Genomic DNA, 18,636 nt, shown 5'->3' on the forward strand with positions numbered 1-18,636 from the left:
CCCCAGTACCACAGACAAAAGCAGCTGTGCCCAGCTGTTGTGGGTGATGGTGATCCAAATTCAGGTCCTTGTGCTCTCAGGGCAGGTATTTTACATCTCAACTATCTCTCCACCCTTGCCTTGCTTTTTAATGGATTTCTTTCCATCCTTCAAATCTGATCCTAAAAGTGACCTCCATAAAGCCTTGCCTGCCCTCAATTAAGAGCTTTATTTCACACCTGTGCACGCTCCTATTGTTAAACTTACTACTCGAGTTATTAGTGTTAGCCCTCCCATACAGTGTTCCTCCGTCCCTACCAGATTATCTGACAGTCACCAGTCATTAATAGATAATAAAGTTGTTTAAGGAAAAACTTAGGCAAATGCCTCATCATTTCTAATATTCAATTAATAGACATTCCACATTAAAGAAAAGGCAACACTGAAGCCATGTGTCTTCAGTATGAAATTCTGGCAGACAGACTCATCACTGATGTCACGTCAGGTATTACGTAGAAACCTGGCAGGGTCTGAAGCCCAGGTTCTGGAAGCCTGTGGATAAATGTGACCTGAACATCTTAGGAAAGAAACCTCAGCCGCTGCCCATCTGAGGTTTATATCACATCGTCCTTTTCATTATTTCTCCACCCATGTGAACTCCTCATCATTTTTCATTAATTTAATTATTCACTTTACACCCTGATCAAAGCCCTCCTCCCCCTTTTTCATTATTTAAAATAAAGTGAATTATTCAAGAATTCTTAGAGGCAATTTTTTTATATGCACTTAAATTATAGCTGTTTGTATCTTTTTAATATTACTACAAAATATTAAAATATACACCCACAAAAATGACGCTCCATATGCAGTAAATCTCTCTTGAAGATGTTTGTTGTAACATATTTATAATTGAAAATAGAAAATAACAGGTTGTCTATACATCAGAAAGAAAGTGTAACACAATCATTAATAATTCAAGAGCTAAGAATGCAGCCTTGTGGCAATCCTTGGTATTTAAAAATCATTATGTTTAATCTTTACACGTCAAGAAAACTTCAACTATTTTCGTGTTACATTTGTTTTATATGTGCTTTATGCCTGTTCTAACTAGTAAGTTTTCAATGATACTATAAACCTTTAAAAAAAACAAGTACTGACAAAAAATATATTCATATAGTTTTATGCAAAAATGCTTTTAAAATCTGTACATTTATTTCAGGTTTTTAAAATAAAGTTGTTTAAATTAAAAAAAGGAAGTGTAACACAACTTAACCATTAAAGATATAAAAATTAATCTACATGCATTGACACATAAAGCTCATTGTTTTCAAGGAAATAAGTTAGGTTTAAAGAAACTCATATAATAACTTTTAATTTTGTAAAGTATACAGTATATATTTTGCTCGCTCTTATATGATAAAACCGGTAAATTAAAAACTATTTTGCAAAAGAGTTGAAAGTAAAGATAATTGTCTTTTTTTTTCTGTCTGCACTTCTTAAAATTATATAGGCACCTACCTAAAATACCCTCTAGTCAGATGGTAGACATTGGGTAATACAATGTCTGCAGCTAATAACCCACCTAATGAAGTGTTGGGAAATGAAACCAAATGATTTCACAGATAGTTTAGTCCTGATTGGTCTCTCAGGTTGTCTGTCTTCCATAGCTGAGCTTAAATTCCTTCTACAAACACAAATCAGCAAAAGATAAACTTTGCACCAGAGTAAAGTGGAAAAGTCATCTGGATTTCGAGTATCTTTTTGCCTGGTAGCAGAAAGGTAACATTACTTCACCATGTTGCAAGTAGAATGGTCATTTGTTAAATGTCATCTTCTTTCTTAGGTTAAAAAGTGAAAGAGTAACAATTTTGTTCTTATAGGGAGCAAATCGAAACATGAAGACCATGATTCTGCTGCTTTGTCTTCTAGGACCAGCTCAGGCATTACCAGTAAGTGCTATGTGTTTACTTTATGCACTCCGCAGCCTAAGCCATGTCTGTTTACGGCCATTTACTTCTTCATGCCTGTCAAGAAAACCACTCTGTGCTGTGACACACTTTTTAAGCTTCTTAATTTAATTTTCAAAAAAAAATATGCTAAACTAATAAGATGTTAGTGTGAATTTCTATATTTCATATTTAATAAATGCATCCACATTATTGTGGAATAATTTTAATTGTTTTAGCAAAGCAACAAAGCAGACCTGAGGGGCAGAATAAGTAACTATTTTATGTTCCAAAACAAGATTTTCTTAGGGACTAGTTATTTGATCATGACTAAAAGAATAAACTGTACCTTCTGATTTTTCTAACTTGATCAACAAAGCATCTAAATCAGATAAACTCTTAGCTACAGGTGTGTGATACACACTATTTAACACACATCAATACAAAATATTTGAAATGGTGGAGGAGATTGGTGTCCAGTCCATATTTTAGTTGTCGTAAGTTATTGTGAAGACATAGAGATGGAATATTTTATCTGCACATGGACTTCTCTTTGACCGTGATGCTTAGGATATACAGGAGAAGCAGTAGATCCACTGTGAAGGAAAGATAAGACCCCTCAGTACTGGGTGGCCCCTCCTACTCACCTGTGCATCAGCAGCGACTCTTTGGAAACTCTCTAGACAACAGACCTGACCTGACTGCTGAAAACACAGTAATGAGGGCAGGACTGGGGAACACGATCCCCCACAGAATTCACAGGGGCTACACACCAAGTCATTGCTTAGAAAAAGCTTAAATTGTAAACATTTCTGTGGAAAATAAATGAATTGGTTGGATGAAACACATTATTAGGAAGTTCTCAGGACTAAATCTTTGAGGAACAAAAGGTATCAGTTCTGCCCCTGAGATGCACTCTCTGAAGTCAGACTGGAGAGTAGGGCTTATTGTATTCAGGAACTGGAATCACTCCAGGTACTGACTCTGACACTCACCAGTCAGCCTTGCACAGGTCTTCTCTCACCTATCAAACATAAAGAAGCCACACAGATAGACTATAGATTGCAAGGTTATTTTCATTGTGAGTTCAATAAAATTTAATACAATGTAATTACTCTGGCCAGGAAAGACACTGAATTCCCATTACATGATTGGAATGTCACATGCAAGCCAAAAGTAAGAAGCCTTAAAAATTGTAATGGGACTCATGGAAGTTTAATTCAAGTAATGTAAAGGGGCAGAAAGCAATTGTGCATAGAACTAAGACTCCAAGTGTAACCCAAGGCCTGACAAGGGAAAGGAACAGTTTCGGTAGATAAATGGGAGGCAGGGACCCTGGAAGCCAACTTGCTCAGGCTTATTACCTTTCTCCTCTTTACCCTCCTGACTAGGCAATTTCCCAGTCTCTGATTCTAGCTCCAGCTAGGCATAAAATGTTTGAGAATTTAAAACTGCCCCAAAAGACATGGAGTTTAAATTAATATATTTTAAATTAATACCTTCCAGATATAAATGGATAAAAATCTCAAGCATATTCCTCCCACTTCATCAAATATTTATATTTGCAGAAGCAGCTCAGCCCTGCTTTGGGAGTTCCTGCAACAAAACCGACTCCAGGTCAGGTAACACCACTCCCTCAACAGCAGCCAAATCAGGTAAGCGCCCAACAACAGCAGAGATTTACAAACCAGAAAAGAAGGCATTTTAAGACTAGCAATTTTTTAAAAATCAAGATTTGCACAGCCTCATGTCTGAAGAGGCTTTTTTGAGGGGGACAAGTAAGAAAGCCAATGTGCTTGTTTTTCTATTTAAATGAAGGAAGCAAAGCAACATCATTCTTTTTCCTTGTACATGAGTTAGTTATATGAACAGGAATTTGGCTTAGCAACTAAATACACAAAGTTTTCAAAAATGGGTGGTGCCACCTATTGACAAAACGGTGAACCTGAGATATTGTGACATTCCAAGGGATTAAGAATTGTAGAGGAAAATAATAGCCACGGCATTTCTCGTGACTCTTTTAGCCTCTTCTCACCCTCTTTCTCCCATGTGTATGTCTATGTGTATCCATGTGACATGTGTATGAATGTATGAAGACCAGAGGTTGGCATGAGGTGTCTTCCTCTATTGACTAGACTGGCAGGCCCTGGGGTCCTCCTTTTCCACCTCCAGCATTCGATTTGTAAATCCGTGCAAATGTACATAAATGTGTGCATGCAGGTCTTCACTTGGGTCCGAGGGCTTGCACAGCAAATGCTTTCTCCACTGAAACGTCCCTAAGCCCCTCTCATAGTTTTCTTAAGCTTCCCCCAAGCCAGTGAACTATTGTGTTTCTGTAAAGGCTGGTTGTTCAAGGTCTATTTAAATGACCTTGAAACTGTATTACCTGTTAGCCTCTGTTAGCCCTACAACCCCCACTCAGCTATAAAGGACACTTGCCTCTGTGTAGACTCTGAAATATTAGTCAGTGGTATGAGAAGTTCAAGCTGTCTCTTTAATTACTGGCCACCATAGATTCTTCAAGTCAAATAATCTAATTCCTTAAAGAATCTGTAGCTTATACTATTACAGACATTCTTTAGGGAAAAAGTTTAAAAGTGGGTGTGCACAATAAAGTTCTAAAACAAAAATATTATAACTAAATAATAACTGTAAATAAATTACCCGATAAAACCCACAAACTTGGCATACTGCTAGGCCATCCAGAACAACACAGCAAACAAGAAGGCCTCAGACAGAATATTCAAAGATAAGGAGAGAGCTTAAACCTTTGCCTTCATTGATTTTGATGGGAATACATACCTTTGAAAGCAGTATAAATTACCAGAAACTACCACTGACGCTGCTGTCGAAACAGATAATCTCTTCTCTAACACCCAGCTTCAATGCCCTGCAGGTTTTTCCTTCCATAAGTCTAATACCATTAACACAGCTGCTCACTCTGGGGTCAGACCTGCCATTGGTAAGTACTCTTTTATGTCACATCACTCCCTTGTTTTAAATAGGGCACATGAGACTGAGCACAGAGAAGAGTCAAGAACATAGAGAGATTTCTATCCACGGTGCACATCCACACCTATTCACTGGACATGGGCTGGAATAGGAGCAAGTGTCATTTGGCACTCAGTAATTCCTTGAAAGTTTCTAATAAATCCCTGATATAACTGACCTCATTCCCACCTTTAATCCTGATGCCTCTTCTCTAGGATCCTGCACAAATTTCTGCACCAGACCTTCCTTGATGTTTTCTACTATATCCACAAGCCACATAATCATTATTGTTATCCTCTTGGATGACAAAAAAGGACAAGAGTTTCCCTCCAATCTGTACATCTGTAAAGATCATCTGTAAAGATCCTTCTGTTTCGGAAAGAAAAATGCTTTCCTCTTGATTCTGCTCAGATTCAGATTTAAATATACTAGTTAAATTCGGTGTTCAGATTTAAATATACTATTAATCCATGTTCCAGACCAGGTGTTTTATTCTATATCTTGCAACTTTGTCTGGAAATATCTATGAAAAAATAATTTCCTAATGGAAAATAAAAACAATCAGAAAATATCCAAGAACCATTATTGTAGCCAGAAAGGGGTAAATTACCTAAATTATCTCAGAGACACCAAAGGAAAACATCTAATTCTGGGAAAGGGGAGACAAGATGACACTTGCAACAGAGGTCTTACAACCAGAGTTTGAAGCCCAGAAACCACAAAAAGTAGAGACAACAGACACAGAGATTGACCTCTGACCTCCACAAATACATACACACTAACTTTTTGTTACTTTTTTACTTTTTAGTTTAATGTAGGGATTTGAGAAATAATTTTGTGGTTAACAACACTTGGAGAGGACTTATGGCAATAAAATAGAGAGATGGCTCTATGTTGCTCTTGTAGAGGACCTGAGATTCAGGATTCAATCAGTTCCCTGCAATCACATAGATCAGCTCACAACTTCATATCACACTAGCTCCAGGAGGTCCAATGTCCTCTTCTGCTCTACATAAAAACCTGCACTCATGCACGCACACACACACACAAACACACATACATGCATACACAACACACATGCATAAATGTAATCAAATATAAAAAACCTTTAGAAAAATGAATATAGAGGTTAGTAATAGACCTTGTGCTAAAAAATTAAATGACTACTTTAATTTTATCTCTGTGATTATTTCCACACACAATAAAATATTATAAATTTATGTAGGAAATTCTGCCTTTGAATGCATTTTTACCTTTAAAAAAGTATGCTTTAGAGTCCTAGATGCTCTAACTGAAAGAAACATAATGAATATCTTCTTTGATGCCCCACAGTTCAACCCTGCTGCCATCCCACATGGTGCACAGACGCTCCCTTTCACCCTGGGACCACTGAATGGACAACAGCAGGTGCAACCCCAGGTAAACTGAGGCAAGGCTTCCTGAACTCTGAGGGCATCTTCTCCCCGCAGAAGCCAAAAAAAAATGAAGGAGCCCATTTCAATGTCTTTGAATGTAGATGATTTACAGGTGCTTGTTCTACTAAACACAAAGGCATGAAATGTCCCCACCTTAAACTATTCACTTACACTGTTATTTTTAGTTACCACGGAGTATGCTACCATGTACATACTCTTGATTGGGAAAAATTAGGGTTGGTTTTTTTCTTCTTCAAATTTTTGGCCTCTAAACTCAAATTGTAATGACATCTTTATAACTAAATCTATCGTTATATCGAGGATTGTTTCTTTTGAACTCAATCTTGGGCTTTTTCGAAACAAAGACTTTTTTATATAATAAGAATCTTAAGAATAAAATTTTCCCTCTGAAACCAACCAAAGAAAGAAGCAAATGAAATGTGAACCTCTTTAATCCGTGATGCTGGATAAGTCACATACCAATTGCCCAGCCTCCGTCAGGCTCAGTTGCCTCCATTACTCCAGCGTAACCATGAAAACATGGAGGAATGGAATCTGCTGTGGGGAGTGGGAGAAAGCAGAGGAGAACCACAGAGACACAGTCAGATGTCATGCTGGTGCTCATCATGTGATGTGGTGATTTAAACAGACTCAACACAACATCGTGTTCCCCACAGAGTCAGGGGTGGCAGTGAGAATGTTGTAAAAAGTTTAGTACAGGAGATTTGACATTGCACATTCCCCCGAGCAGGAATGTTAGGTCGTTCATTCCTCATTCTCTCTGGGGATTCTTCACTGTCTCAGCCACACTATCACAAAGCGTTCCCATACCTTTCTCCGGGGCCAAACTCCACTACCTACAGCCCTCCTCATCCTAGGTAGCATGATGACTTCTTGGAATTACTTTATTACCATGTGTTATACATATTCATTAGTCATCATGACAGTCTCATACATGTATATGAAGTACACTGATTATAATTACCTCCCATTACTTTCTATGTTCCCCTCCTTATCCTCCGCTTACTGATTTCCTTCCTCTTCCCATGTAATGTCTCTCTTCTTCTTTCATATCTTTTGTGTGTGTGTGAACCAGTGAGCTTACTTACGTTAACTTACAGAAGCATAGGTAAAGTATTAGTTATAGGAACATGGGCGGCTTACTACTAGCTATCTGACTGAAAAAAATGTCTCACTGCTACCCTAGCAAACATTAACTGTCTATAGATCTTCAGAGAAAGTTATGTCATGGGCCCTCCTATGTCCGTGAAGAAATGATGACAAGTCCAATCCTATGTAGAGCTTGTGCAGGTGAATCCTAGCTACTGAGAGTCCAAAAGTGTGACAGCATGAACCCGCCCACAAGACAGCATTGCACAGCAGTCTGTCCCTTCCTCTAGCACTGACACTCTTTCTGCCACACATCTCTGGCTTCCCTAAGCCTTGGAAAGAGCAGTATAGAGGCCCATTTAGTCCTGAGCATTCTGTGGTCTTTTTATTCTTACCACTTATACCGTTATGAATCTCTGCCTTACCTGATGCCCACTGCTGAAAAGATGAGCTTCTCTGACCAAAGACAGTGATTGTGGTATTAATTTATGAGTATATGTGACCATAAATTATAATGAACAAATAGTTATGGCCAAAAACATAAATATTTAGAAATCAATATATGCAAACCTAGAGACATGTTTGCAGCCTTTAACCCTGGGAAAAAACTATGCCAGAACCACATAGCTGCTCAAATCTCAGCTTTGTATACAGCTTGTGTGGTACAGCCAAGTTATTTTAACCCCACTGTGACACACTTTTCTCAAAATTTAAAGCAGGCCTTAGTGTAGAAACTTCCTCTAATGTTTACAAAGATTAAAAGAAAAAGCATCTAGAACAGTTTGTGTCACATCGTAAATATACACATATCCCTGGTGAATACTTCAAACAGCTTCCAATCAGCAACTAAGACAATGAATTTCCTTTATAATTACACTCCTGAACAGTATTAGTTTTCCTTTAAGAAGAGAGTTTGGATTCCTATTCTCCAAAATTGCACCAACACCTTCCTCATCCACCCTGAGGGCTTGTCATTCCTGTGGCTTTTAGCTGCTGTCATATTTTGTTATCAGGCCGGCTTCTACAGGAAGATGCTTGTCAGCATGATGGGCACTGCTGTGACAGCTGGATGGAACAAGGTCAAAAGCCTTCGATTCAAATCTGTCAGGGTGGGGTACACTAACTATAAAGTCAATTTTGATTATTTTTTTCTGACACTATGGATTTTCTATATAAACATAAATAAAAGTAAGTTTTTTGGGGTGGAAGAGAAACCCCAGCATAACAACTCCTCTTCCATTTCAGCCAGCAACTCAATATAACCTAGTCATCAGTACCTTTCACTTAGAAGATCCCAACCATGGTTGTCAGTTGCTGAGCAAGTAAAAACCATGACACACACACACACACTATTGTATTATAACAATGATTTGCGAACCTTTGTTTTTCAGATGTTACCCATTATTGTGGCACAACTTGGAGCTCAGGTAAGACTATTGTTAAGAAGACTGACTGTTTTTTTTTTTTTTTTAACAAGGACTGGAACTCTAAGGAGCTCCAGTTTTTCATATTTGTTTCTTTTTTTTTAACCATGATATAATAACCTTTAATAAATGAATAATGCAAAGAAGAAACAAATATATGGAAATGAAATTATAACTAATGAATCAAGAATACACATTTCTACATATGACCAAAATTATTATACATTTACAAATTCAACTTTTTTTGTTTTGTTTTGTTTTGTTTTGTTTTCCTTTTTTCTTGGACTACACAGAGTCTGTGAGCTGTTTCTGGGGCAGAGCGAGCTTCTGGGGTTAGCATCCCACTATCAGTGACTGCATATTATGTCTGTTCTTTTGTAACTGGGTTATCTCACTCAGGATGATATTCTCTAGATGCAGCCATTTTCTTAAGAATTTGGTTAAGTCATTGTTTCTGGTGACTGAGTAGTACTGCATTGTGTAAATGTACCACAATTTTTGTATCCATTTATCTACTGAAGGACATCTGGGTTCTTTCCAGCTTCTGGCTATTATAAATAGAGCTGCTATAAACGTTGTGGTGCATGTATCTTTGTTGTATATTAAAGTGTCTCTGGGGTATATGACCAGAAGTGGAATAGCTGGGTCTTCAGGTAGTACTATGTCCAATTTTCTGAGGTATCGCCAGACTGATTTCCAGAGTGGTTGTATTAGTTTACAACCTCACCAACAGAGGAGAAGTGTTCCTCTTTCTCCTCAACCTCGCCAGCATCTGCTGTCATCTGAGTTTTGGATCTAGGCCAATCTGACTGGTGTGAGGTGGAATCTCAGGGTTGTTTTGATTTGCATTTCCCTGATGGCTAAGGATGTCGAGCACTTCCTTAGATGTTTCTCAGCCAAACCATATTCCTGAATTCAGAACGTTTTGTTTAGCCCTGTACCCCATTTTTAACAGAGTTGTTTGATTCTCTGGTGTCTAGCTTTTTGAGTTCTTTGTACACATTGGATATTAGGCCTCTATCTGATGTGGAGTTGGTAAAGATCTTTTCCCATTCTGTTGGCTGCCGTTTTGTTTTCTTGACAATGTCCTTAGCCTTACAGAAACTTTGCAATCTCATTAAGTTCATTTATTAATCTTTGACCTTAGAGATTGAGCCATTGGTGTTTTGTTCAGAAAATTTTCTCCTGTGCCTATGAGTTCTAAGGTTTTCCCTACTTTCTCATCTAATAGTTTCAGTGTACCTGGTTTAATGTGGAGATCTTTGATCCACTTACACATGAGCTTTGTACAAGGAGATAAGAAAGGGTCTGTTTTCATTCTTTTGCATGTTGAGTGCCAGTTGGACCAACACCATTTGTTGAATAGGCTGTCCTTTTTACATTGAATGTTTACTGCTCCTTTGTCAAAAATCAGGTGACCATATACATGAGGGCTCATTTCTGGATCTTCTATTCTATTCCATTGATCCATGTGCCTATTTCAGTACCAGTACCATGCAGTTTTCAGCACAATTGCCTTGTAATATAGCTTGAGGCCAGGGATAGAGATTCCCACAGATGTTTTCTTGTTGTTGAGGATGGATTTCGCTATTCTAGGTCTTTTGTTATTCCATATGAAATTGCACATTGATCTTTCCAACTCAATGAAGAACTGGGTTGGAATTTTGATGAGGAGTGCATTGAATATGTAGATTGCTTTTGGTAGGATGGCCATTTTAAAAATGTTGAACCTTCCAATCCATGAGCATGGGAGATCTTTCCATTTTCTGAGATCTTCCTCGATTTTCTTCTTTAGAAGTTTGAAGTTCTTGTCATACAGGTCCTTCACTTGCTTAGTTAGAGTCACACCAAGGTATTTAATAGTTTTTGTGACTATTGTGAAGGGTACGTTTTCCCTAATTTCTTTCTTCATGTGTTTGTCCTTTGAGTATAGAAAGGCTCCTGATTTGTTTGAGTTAATTTTGTATCCAGCCACTTTGCTGAACTTGTTTATCTGCTGTAGGAGTTCTCTGGTGGAATTTTTGGGGTCACTTAAGTACACTATCATGTCATCTGCAAAGAGTGATGTTTTTACCTCTTCCTTTCTGATTTGTATCCCCTTGATCTCCTTTTGCTGTCTAATTGCTCCAGCCAGGACTTCCGGTACTATGTTGAATAGGTAGGGGGAGACTGGGCAGCATTGTCGAGTCCCTGATTTTAGTGGGATTGCTTCAAGTTTCCCACCTTTAAGTTTGATGTTGGCTGTTGGTTTGCTGTATATTGATTTTATTATCTTTAGGTATGGACCTTGGATTCCTGTTCTTTCCAGGACTTTTAACATGAAGGGGTGTTGAATTTTGTCAAATGCTTTCTCAGCATCTAGTGAGATGACCATGTATTTTTGTTCTTTGAGTTTATTTCTACGGTGGATTACATTGATGGATTTCCTTATATTAAACCATCCCTGCATCCCAGGGATGAAGCCTACTTGGTCATGGTGAATGATCGTTTTCATGTGTTCTTGGATTCGGTTTGCAAGGATTTTGTTGAGTATTTTTGCATCAAAGTTCATAAGTGAGATTGGTCTGAAGTTCTCTTTTCTTGTAGGGTCTTTGTGTGGTTTAGGTACGAGGATTATTGTTGCCTCAAAAAATGAGTTAGGTAGTATTCCATCTGATTTATATTGTGAAATAGTTTGGAGAGTATTGGTGTTATGTCTGCAATAAATGTCTGATAAAATTCTGCACTGAACCCATCCGGACCTTGGCTTTTTTTGTTTGGGAGGCTTTTGATGACTTCTTCTATTTCTTTGGGTGTTATGGGATTATTTAGATCGTTTACCTGGTCCTGGTTTAACTTTAGGATTTTGTATCTTTCTAGGAATTCATCCATTTCCTCTAGATTTTCCAACTTTGTGGAGTATAGGCTTTTGTAGTAGGTTCTGATGATTTCTTGAATTTCCTCAGTTTCAATTATTATGTCTCCACTTTCCTTTCTGATTTTGTTAATTTGTATACTCTCTCTTTGCCCTCTAGTTAGTCTGGCTAGGGGGTTAACAATCTTGTTGAGTTTCTCAAAGAACCAGCTCTTTTTTTTGTTGATTTTTTCAATGGATCTTTTTGTTTCTATTTGGTCTATTTCTTCCCTAATTTTGATTATTTCTTTCCATCTACTCTTCTTGGATATATCTGCTTCCTTTTGTTCTAGGGCTTTTAGCTGTGCTGTCAAGTTGCTGATGTATGCTTTCTCCAGTTTCTTTTTGAAAGCACTTAGGGCTATGAGTTTTCTTCTCAGTACTGCTTTCATTGCATCCCATAGGTTTGGGTATGTTGTGTTTTCGTTTTCGTTGAATTCTAGAAAATCCTTAATTTCTTTCTTTATTTCTTCTTTGACCCTGCTATTGTTTAACAAAGTGTTGTTTAGTTTCCATGTGTATGTGGGCTTTTTGTTTTCTTTGTTGTTGTTAAAGACCAGTTGTAGACCATGGTAATCTGAGAGGATGCATGGGAGTATTTCAATCTTCTTATATCGATTGAGGCTCGTTCTGTGTCCAATTATGTGGTCAATTTTCGAGAAGGTGCCCCATGGGGTGATAAGAAGAAGGTGTATTCTTTTACTTTAGGATGATATGTTCTGTAGATATCTATTAATTCTAGTAGGATCAAAGTCTCTGCTAGTTTTACAGTGTCCTTGTTCAGTTTCTGTTTCCATGATCTGTCCATTGGTGAGAGTGGGGTATTAAAGTCTCCCACTATTATTGTGTGGGGTGAAATGTATTTTTTGAGCTTTATTGGGGTTTTTATATGAATGTGGGTGCTTTCTTATTTGAAGCATATATGTTAAGGATTGAGAGTTCCTCCTGACAGATTTTCCCAGTAATGAGTAAAAAGTGTCCTTCCTTACCTTTTTTGATAACTTTTGGTTGGAAATTTACTTTATTCGATATTAGAATAGCCACTCCAGCTTGCTTCTTGGGGCTGTTTGCTTGGAAGTTTTTTTCCCACCCTTTTACTCTGAGATAGTGTCTGTCTTTGTCTCTGAGATAAGTTTCCTGTATGCAGCAAAATGCTGGATTTTGTTTATGTATCCAGTCTGATAGCCTATGTCTCTTTATTGGGGAGTTGAGTCAATTTATGTTAATAGATATCAAGGAATAGTTGTTTCTGTTTCCTGCTATTACTGCTTTTGTAGGTTGAGTTGTGTCTGTGTCTCTTTCTTCTTTCGTTTTCTTGCTTAGGAGTTTTCTTGTTTTTACTAGGATGTAGTTCCCCTCATTGTATTGGGTTTTTCACCTATAATTCGTTGTAGTGCTGGGTTTTTGGTCAGATATTGTGTAAATTTAGATTTGTCTCAAAATATCTTCATCTCTCCATCTATGGTGATTGATAGTTTTGCTGGGTATAGCAGCTTTGGCTGGTACTTGTGCTCTCTTAGGGTGTGCATGATGTCTGTCTAGGCTCTTCTAGCTTTCATAGTCTCTGTTTAGAAATCGGATGTGATTCTGATTGGCCTGTTACCTGACCTTTTTCCCTTACTGCTTTTAGTATTCTTTCCTTGCTTTGGGCACTTGGTGTTTTGACTATTATGTGTCAGGAGAAATTTCTTTTCTGGTCCAACATATTTGGAGTTCTGAAGGCTTCTTTTATGCTCGTGGTCATCTCATTCTTAAGGGTAGGGAAGTTTTCTTCTACGATTTTGTTGAAGATATTTACTGTGCTTCTTAGTTGATACTCTACTCCCTCTTCTATTCCTATTATCCTTAGGTTTGGTCTTCTCATTGTGTCCTGAATCTCCTGGTCATTTTGGGTTAGGAGCTTTTTGTTTTTTGCATCTTTTCTGGCTGTTTTGTCTATGTTTACAATGTTGTCTTCTGCCCCTGAGATTCTCTCTTCCATCTCTTGTAGTCTATTGGAAATGCTTGCTTCTGTGACTCCTGATTTTTTTTTAAGTGTTCTACCTCTAGTGTTATCTCTTTTAGTGTTTTCTTTATTGTGTCAATTTAAATTTAAATTTAAATTCCCTCTTCCATTCCTTCATCTCTTTGGTTCTGCTTTCCTCTAGTTCTTTGAGTTCTTTGAGTGTTTTTCTTGTTTCCTCTTTAAAAGCTTCCAATTCTTTTTGCTTTTCCTCCCGTTCTTGTTTAAGTATCTCTATCAGCGTCTTGAGGTATGATTTCAGGTCTGAGTCTTCTTTTTCTGGAGTGTTTGGCATTCCAATGTTTGCTGTTATGGGAGAGCTGGGTTCTGGTGTTGCCAGGTTGTCTTGGTTTCCTTGGGATATACTCTTTCGCTTTCCTCTTGCCATCTTGTTGTCAGTAATATGTTCTTGCCTTTCACTTGTATCTGGTCTGTGTCCCTCGAACTCCACTGGTCCAGGTGGCAGATGGGCTGAGCCCTGTTCTGCGCCCCAAATTCGCCCGGTAGAAACAGAGGTTCCAATGCTGTGTTCCTGGTCCCTGGATCAGGCAGGGCAGGAGCCTGCTTTCCGTGCGCACTCCACAGAGATCTCTCTGCTCTCTGGCTGCCCAGATCTCCTACTCACCAGTCTTTAAAACTTTAGGAACTGCTGGTCTGGGTGGCAGATGGGCTGAGCCCTGCAGACTGACTGTTAATCACCCATGTGCAGAATCTGTCTCTTGTCTCAGTTCACCACTCAGACACCAGGATTCTAACTCACTGTGCACTATGTAAGCACCACAATAGAGATCTAACTTACCCGGCCCTGGCAAGTTGCAGTTGTTAAGTTCTTCACAATACCATTTCGGTTAAAAATGGTACAGCCTCTTGTAGATGTCTTTGTTAATATCCACTCTGAAAATGAGTGACATGTGGTTGCTCCTCTAGCCACACCCTCAACAAATGAAGCAGACAACCACCCCCTGAATGACACTGGCAAAAACATAGTAAGTTAATAGGATGAATATGATGACCCACAATGTGGGGTTATTTTATCTCAAATCTATTTTAGCCATGCAAATGTTACTCTTAAACTCATAGAAAAATTTACCAAGGACCAACACCCACATCAGTATCAGCATCAGACTGTAGCTCGTTCCTAAAGTCAGAGACAAATATAAAGTCCTATGAACTCTGTATTTAAATAGGCATATGTATAGCTTATTAGGTTGGCCCTGAATTTGCAATCCTCCTGCCTTAACCACTCAAGTTCTAGGAGAGTGTGCCATTCAGTACACCTTCTCCTATCAGCTTCCTCTTGCAAATCTAAGTATAGCACTAGAAAAGAATCTGACATGCCACAAGGATTTAAGTAGAGCATACTCTTCAAATAATATGTGTGTGTAAAAATACAACTAAACCTTACATTAAGACTAAATCAAAAATTTATGTAAATTGCAACATAACCACAAATAAATACTATGAGGCCATTTAAAATTATTTTTATTATATTAATTTGGCAGTAGGACAAAAAACTATATACATTCTTATTACATGAAGACTAAATTTATAGAAAACACCTGAAAAGACCATCATATGTAAATCATAGGATTACTTTCCTGTTGCCTTCTATATTCTCCAGACTCCTTCAAATGTATATCAATCACTTAATTTTATATATATGTATATATGATACATATTGTTATATGTATAATTTTTAAATAAAGATAAGTCACATTATGCAGTAATAAACATGCATATGACTGTATCACATGCTGACACAATTTCATGATGTACATACCAGACCATTTAATATATTGTTGAAAGTATATTTTCCTTAGAGTACTTAAAGTATTTAAAGCTTTTCAGTTATTTTATGTACATTACACTGAATATATTGAAATTTCTCTAATTGCTTCTGTTTATTTTTTTTTCTTTTAGGGCACTCTCCTAAGCTCAGAGGAACTGGTAAAAAGACAACCTTTTAAGTCATTCTTCTCCCTTCTCCCAGTGTCCTCTGCCGTTCCAGCTCTTTTGACCACAACCCCATCTCCTATGTTCCCTACATTGAGCTGTGCATTTTCAGAGCTCCTGGAATCTGATTCCTTTTTCTCATCTAAAAACTTTATCATCTTTCTCCTAATACTTTCCATCAATTTAACTTTATGTTAACTTTCTATATATTGCTATCAGACTCTGTGTTAACCTGGAGATCCACTGCACATGTTTAAACTTTACTTTTGACTGAAGATTACATACGTTCTCTAGATGGTGAAGCATCACAATATAAGGATGACTCTGCAGGGAGGGTGAAGATTAGTGGACTTTCCATTTTATGAGATTCTTTCCTACATGTTGGTAGGAGTTGAATGAATAATTTTCTATAAACAGTAGTAATTGAAAGATAGAAATTAAAGTTCTTATTACCATCACCCTAACTTTCTATGCAGCAGTGCACAGATCATGGTTACAAACGTCTGTCTGCATTACTGTGCTATCTAGACATAACAAGAGGAGTAAGGAAATGAGGCTGGTTCAAAAGAAACATTTTTAAAAGCTTTCCATACCATGAAAGGGTATATATTATACTTGCTATACTGCCCTCAACAATACCCTAGGCATGGGCCATCTTCTCCTTCGCCAGCACTGACAGACAAACATCCCTTTCTTCCTGTTGTTGGGGCATTTTCACAAAACAAGCTCTTCAGCAGATCTCTCACCTTTAGGCCTATATTACAAAGTACAGGCCCATGATGGAGCCCTAAAGAGAAACTGAGGCTTGGCAAGCTTAGAGTTGTCTCAAGTGCAACAGAAAAGGTAGATCCAGACCCACAGCCATGTTCTAGAGTACATTAGTTTCAAACATGTTTTTAGTTCATTCCATGGTAATAATGAAATTTTCATATAGCCCAGCATACACACCTGATTTCACAAAACAATACTTACTCTTCTATGAAATGTGTTCGGATAACTTCTAGTCTTCTCAGCTTGAAATGCTCTGTGCTGTATTCTGCTCTTCTCATTTAGCAGAGATCTAGCTCTGCCTTCAGGATCTAAGTCTAAGACAATGCTCCCCTACCCAGGGTATCCACCTTCAGATCACCTTAGGATGACTCTGAGAACTAGCTTAAATTCATTTTACCAGGCCCAGCCCAGACGTCAAGCAGAGCCTAACCATGAACACCTCTGAAAAAGAGGTGTTTAGACTGTAATTCAGAAAATGCACAGCCAGCTCATGTACTGAGAACTAACTGCTCTTGACCCAATACAGTGATGCCTTAGAAAAGGATGCCTAGGGCACCTTAAAGAGACTCAAGCCACATAGGCAACATCTGGTTAATAAATTTGCATTAATTTTTCCAATAACTTGTAGTCTTCTTTTTCTGAAATTTTGTGGGCAAAAGAAAAGTTGTCTTGTAGGTCAAGTACAGAGATAGAGCTTGTCAATATTTTGTGGATTTTCTCTATAGTACTATCTGCAGACATCCCTGATAACTTCAGACTACCCCTGTGTTACAGCTGCCTTGTATTCTGATTCCCTTTTTAAGGAAAATGAGCCCAGTAACAAATCCCAACACTGACACTAGCATCAGACTTGGCTCTGGCAAGCGCTTATTTCTGATGAATGCCAGGCCTTTGCAATTTCTCTGACTTTAGCCCCTCCCCTTGCCACTTAACTAACCTGCTGTCCTCCAAAGAAAATAGATCCATTCACCTTGTTAAAGTGAGTTCTTTTTCCCATTGTTTTCTGTTTCCTTCCCATTCTAGCCATTAGCCTCCCAAATCTTCACGGGCCTCCTTATCCACCCCTTGTTCCCTGGAGCCATTCCACCCTCCAATCAGGCCGGGGCTAAACCAGATGTGCAGAATGGAGTTCTTCCTACAAGACAGGCAGGAGCAATCCCTGCCAACCAGGGAACCACACCTGGCCACGTCACAACTCCTGGTGTCACAGATGATGATGACTATGAAATGAGCACCCCTGCAGGCCTGCGAAGGGCCACACACACCACGGAGGGAAGCACCATAGACCCAGTACAATAGTAAGTTGTCCTGGAGTAGACACGTTGGTCACCATGAAGGTCATTTGCAGAATTGCAGCAAGGAGATCTTTGCCTTGTGCTGACAAATGCAGACTGCAGTGAAGTCAAGAAGCTTTCTTTATTCACAGGCATCAAGACACATAAAGGAATGGTTTTACTGCCAATCCCCGTGGTATTAACCCTAGAATAGATTCAGTTACTGATATAACACACACACACACATACACACACACACATACACACACACACACACACACACACACACACACACATGCATGTACACATGAATGTGGGCCTGTAGCCAACTTGGAATGAGCCTCTGGATTTATTGCATAATAATGCCAGAAGCCACTGGGAATAAATAGTCTGGCATTAGCACAGTGGCTAAATGTCCCATCTGCATTCCCTTACCATGTGTAAGTAGAGAATATTTCAACCTGCATCTAAAGCTATTTTGTTTCTTCTAGGAATTCAGTAAGCTGTTTCAGACCTGCTTAACTAAACCAAGTCACAGTTGGAGGTTCCAAGTGAGTCATCCTCATCACATGACAGAAAAGACTGAGACCCAGTAGAAGGTATTGGGAGGTATAAAGTCTTAAGTTTACCTGAAACTTTTCTTGAAATTTCAGAAGATATATTGAATGAAGAGAATTCCAAGTTCAAAAAAATTCACTAAATAGATCAATTTATCTTTGAAATACTTTATGCCACTACAAGACAGACCTTTAAAATGTGTGTATTAAAATATATTTTGAAAACTGACTTTCTTCTTCCTTGGGCCTGAAAGAAACATGGGTGACTTCAGAAACTGCATTACATCAGCACAGCTTCATGACCTGAAGCCTAGAACCTTT

At 38.3% G+C, this 18,636-nt stretch overlaps 1 protein-coding gene across 1 annotated transcript; it reads left to right on the top strand.

Moving 5' to 3' along the window:
* Positions 1 to 1,874: 1,874 nt before the first annotated feature.
* On the top strand, positions 1,875 to 17,783 carry AMTN (amelotin; the record flags this gene model as incomplete). The annotated part of the gene is made up of 7 exons (XM_080911134.1): positions 1,875 to 1,928; positions 3,494 to 3,580; positions 4,822 to 4,887; positions 6,249 to 6,335; positions 8,833 to 8,868; positions 15,681 to 15,707; positions 17,508 to 17,783. 7 exons carry the CDS (start codon positions 1,875 to 1,877, stop codon positions 17,781 to 17,783), a joined length of 633 nt encoding a protein of 210 aa, XP_080767260.1.
* Between the last annotated feature and the right edge of the window lie 853 nt (positions 17,784 to 18,636).

The sequence above is a fragment of the Micromys minutus genome, assembly GCF_963924665.1.
Source record: "Micromys minutus genome assembly, chromosome: 1".
Classification (NCBI taxonomy): Eukaryota; Metazoa; Chordata; class Mammalia; order Rodentia; family Muridae; genus Micromys; species Micromys minutus.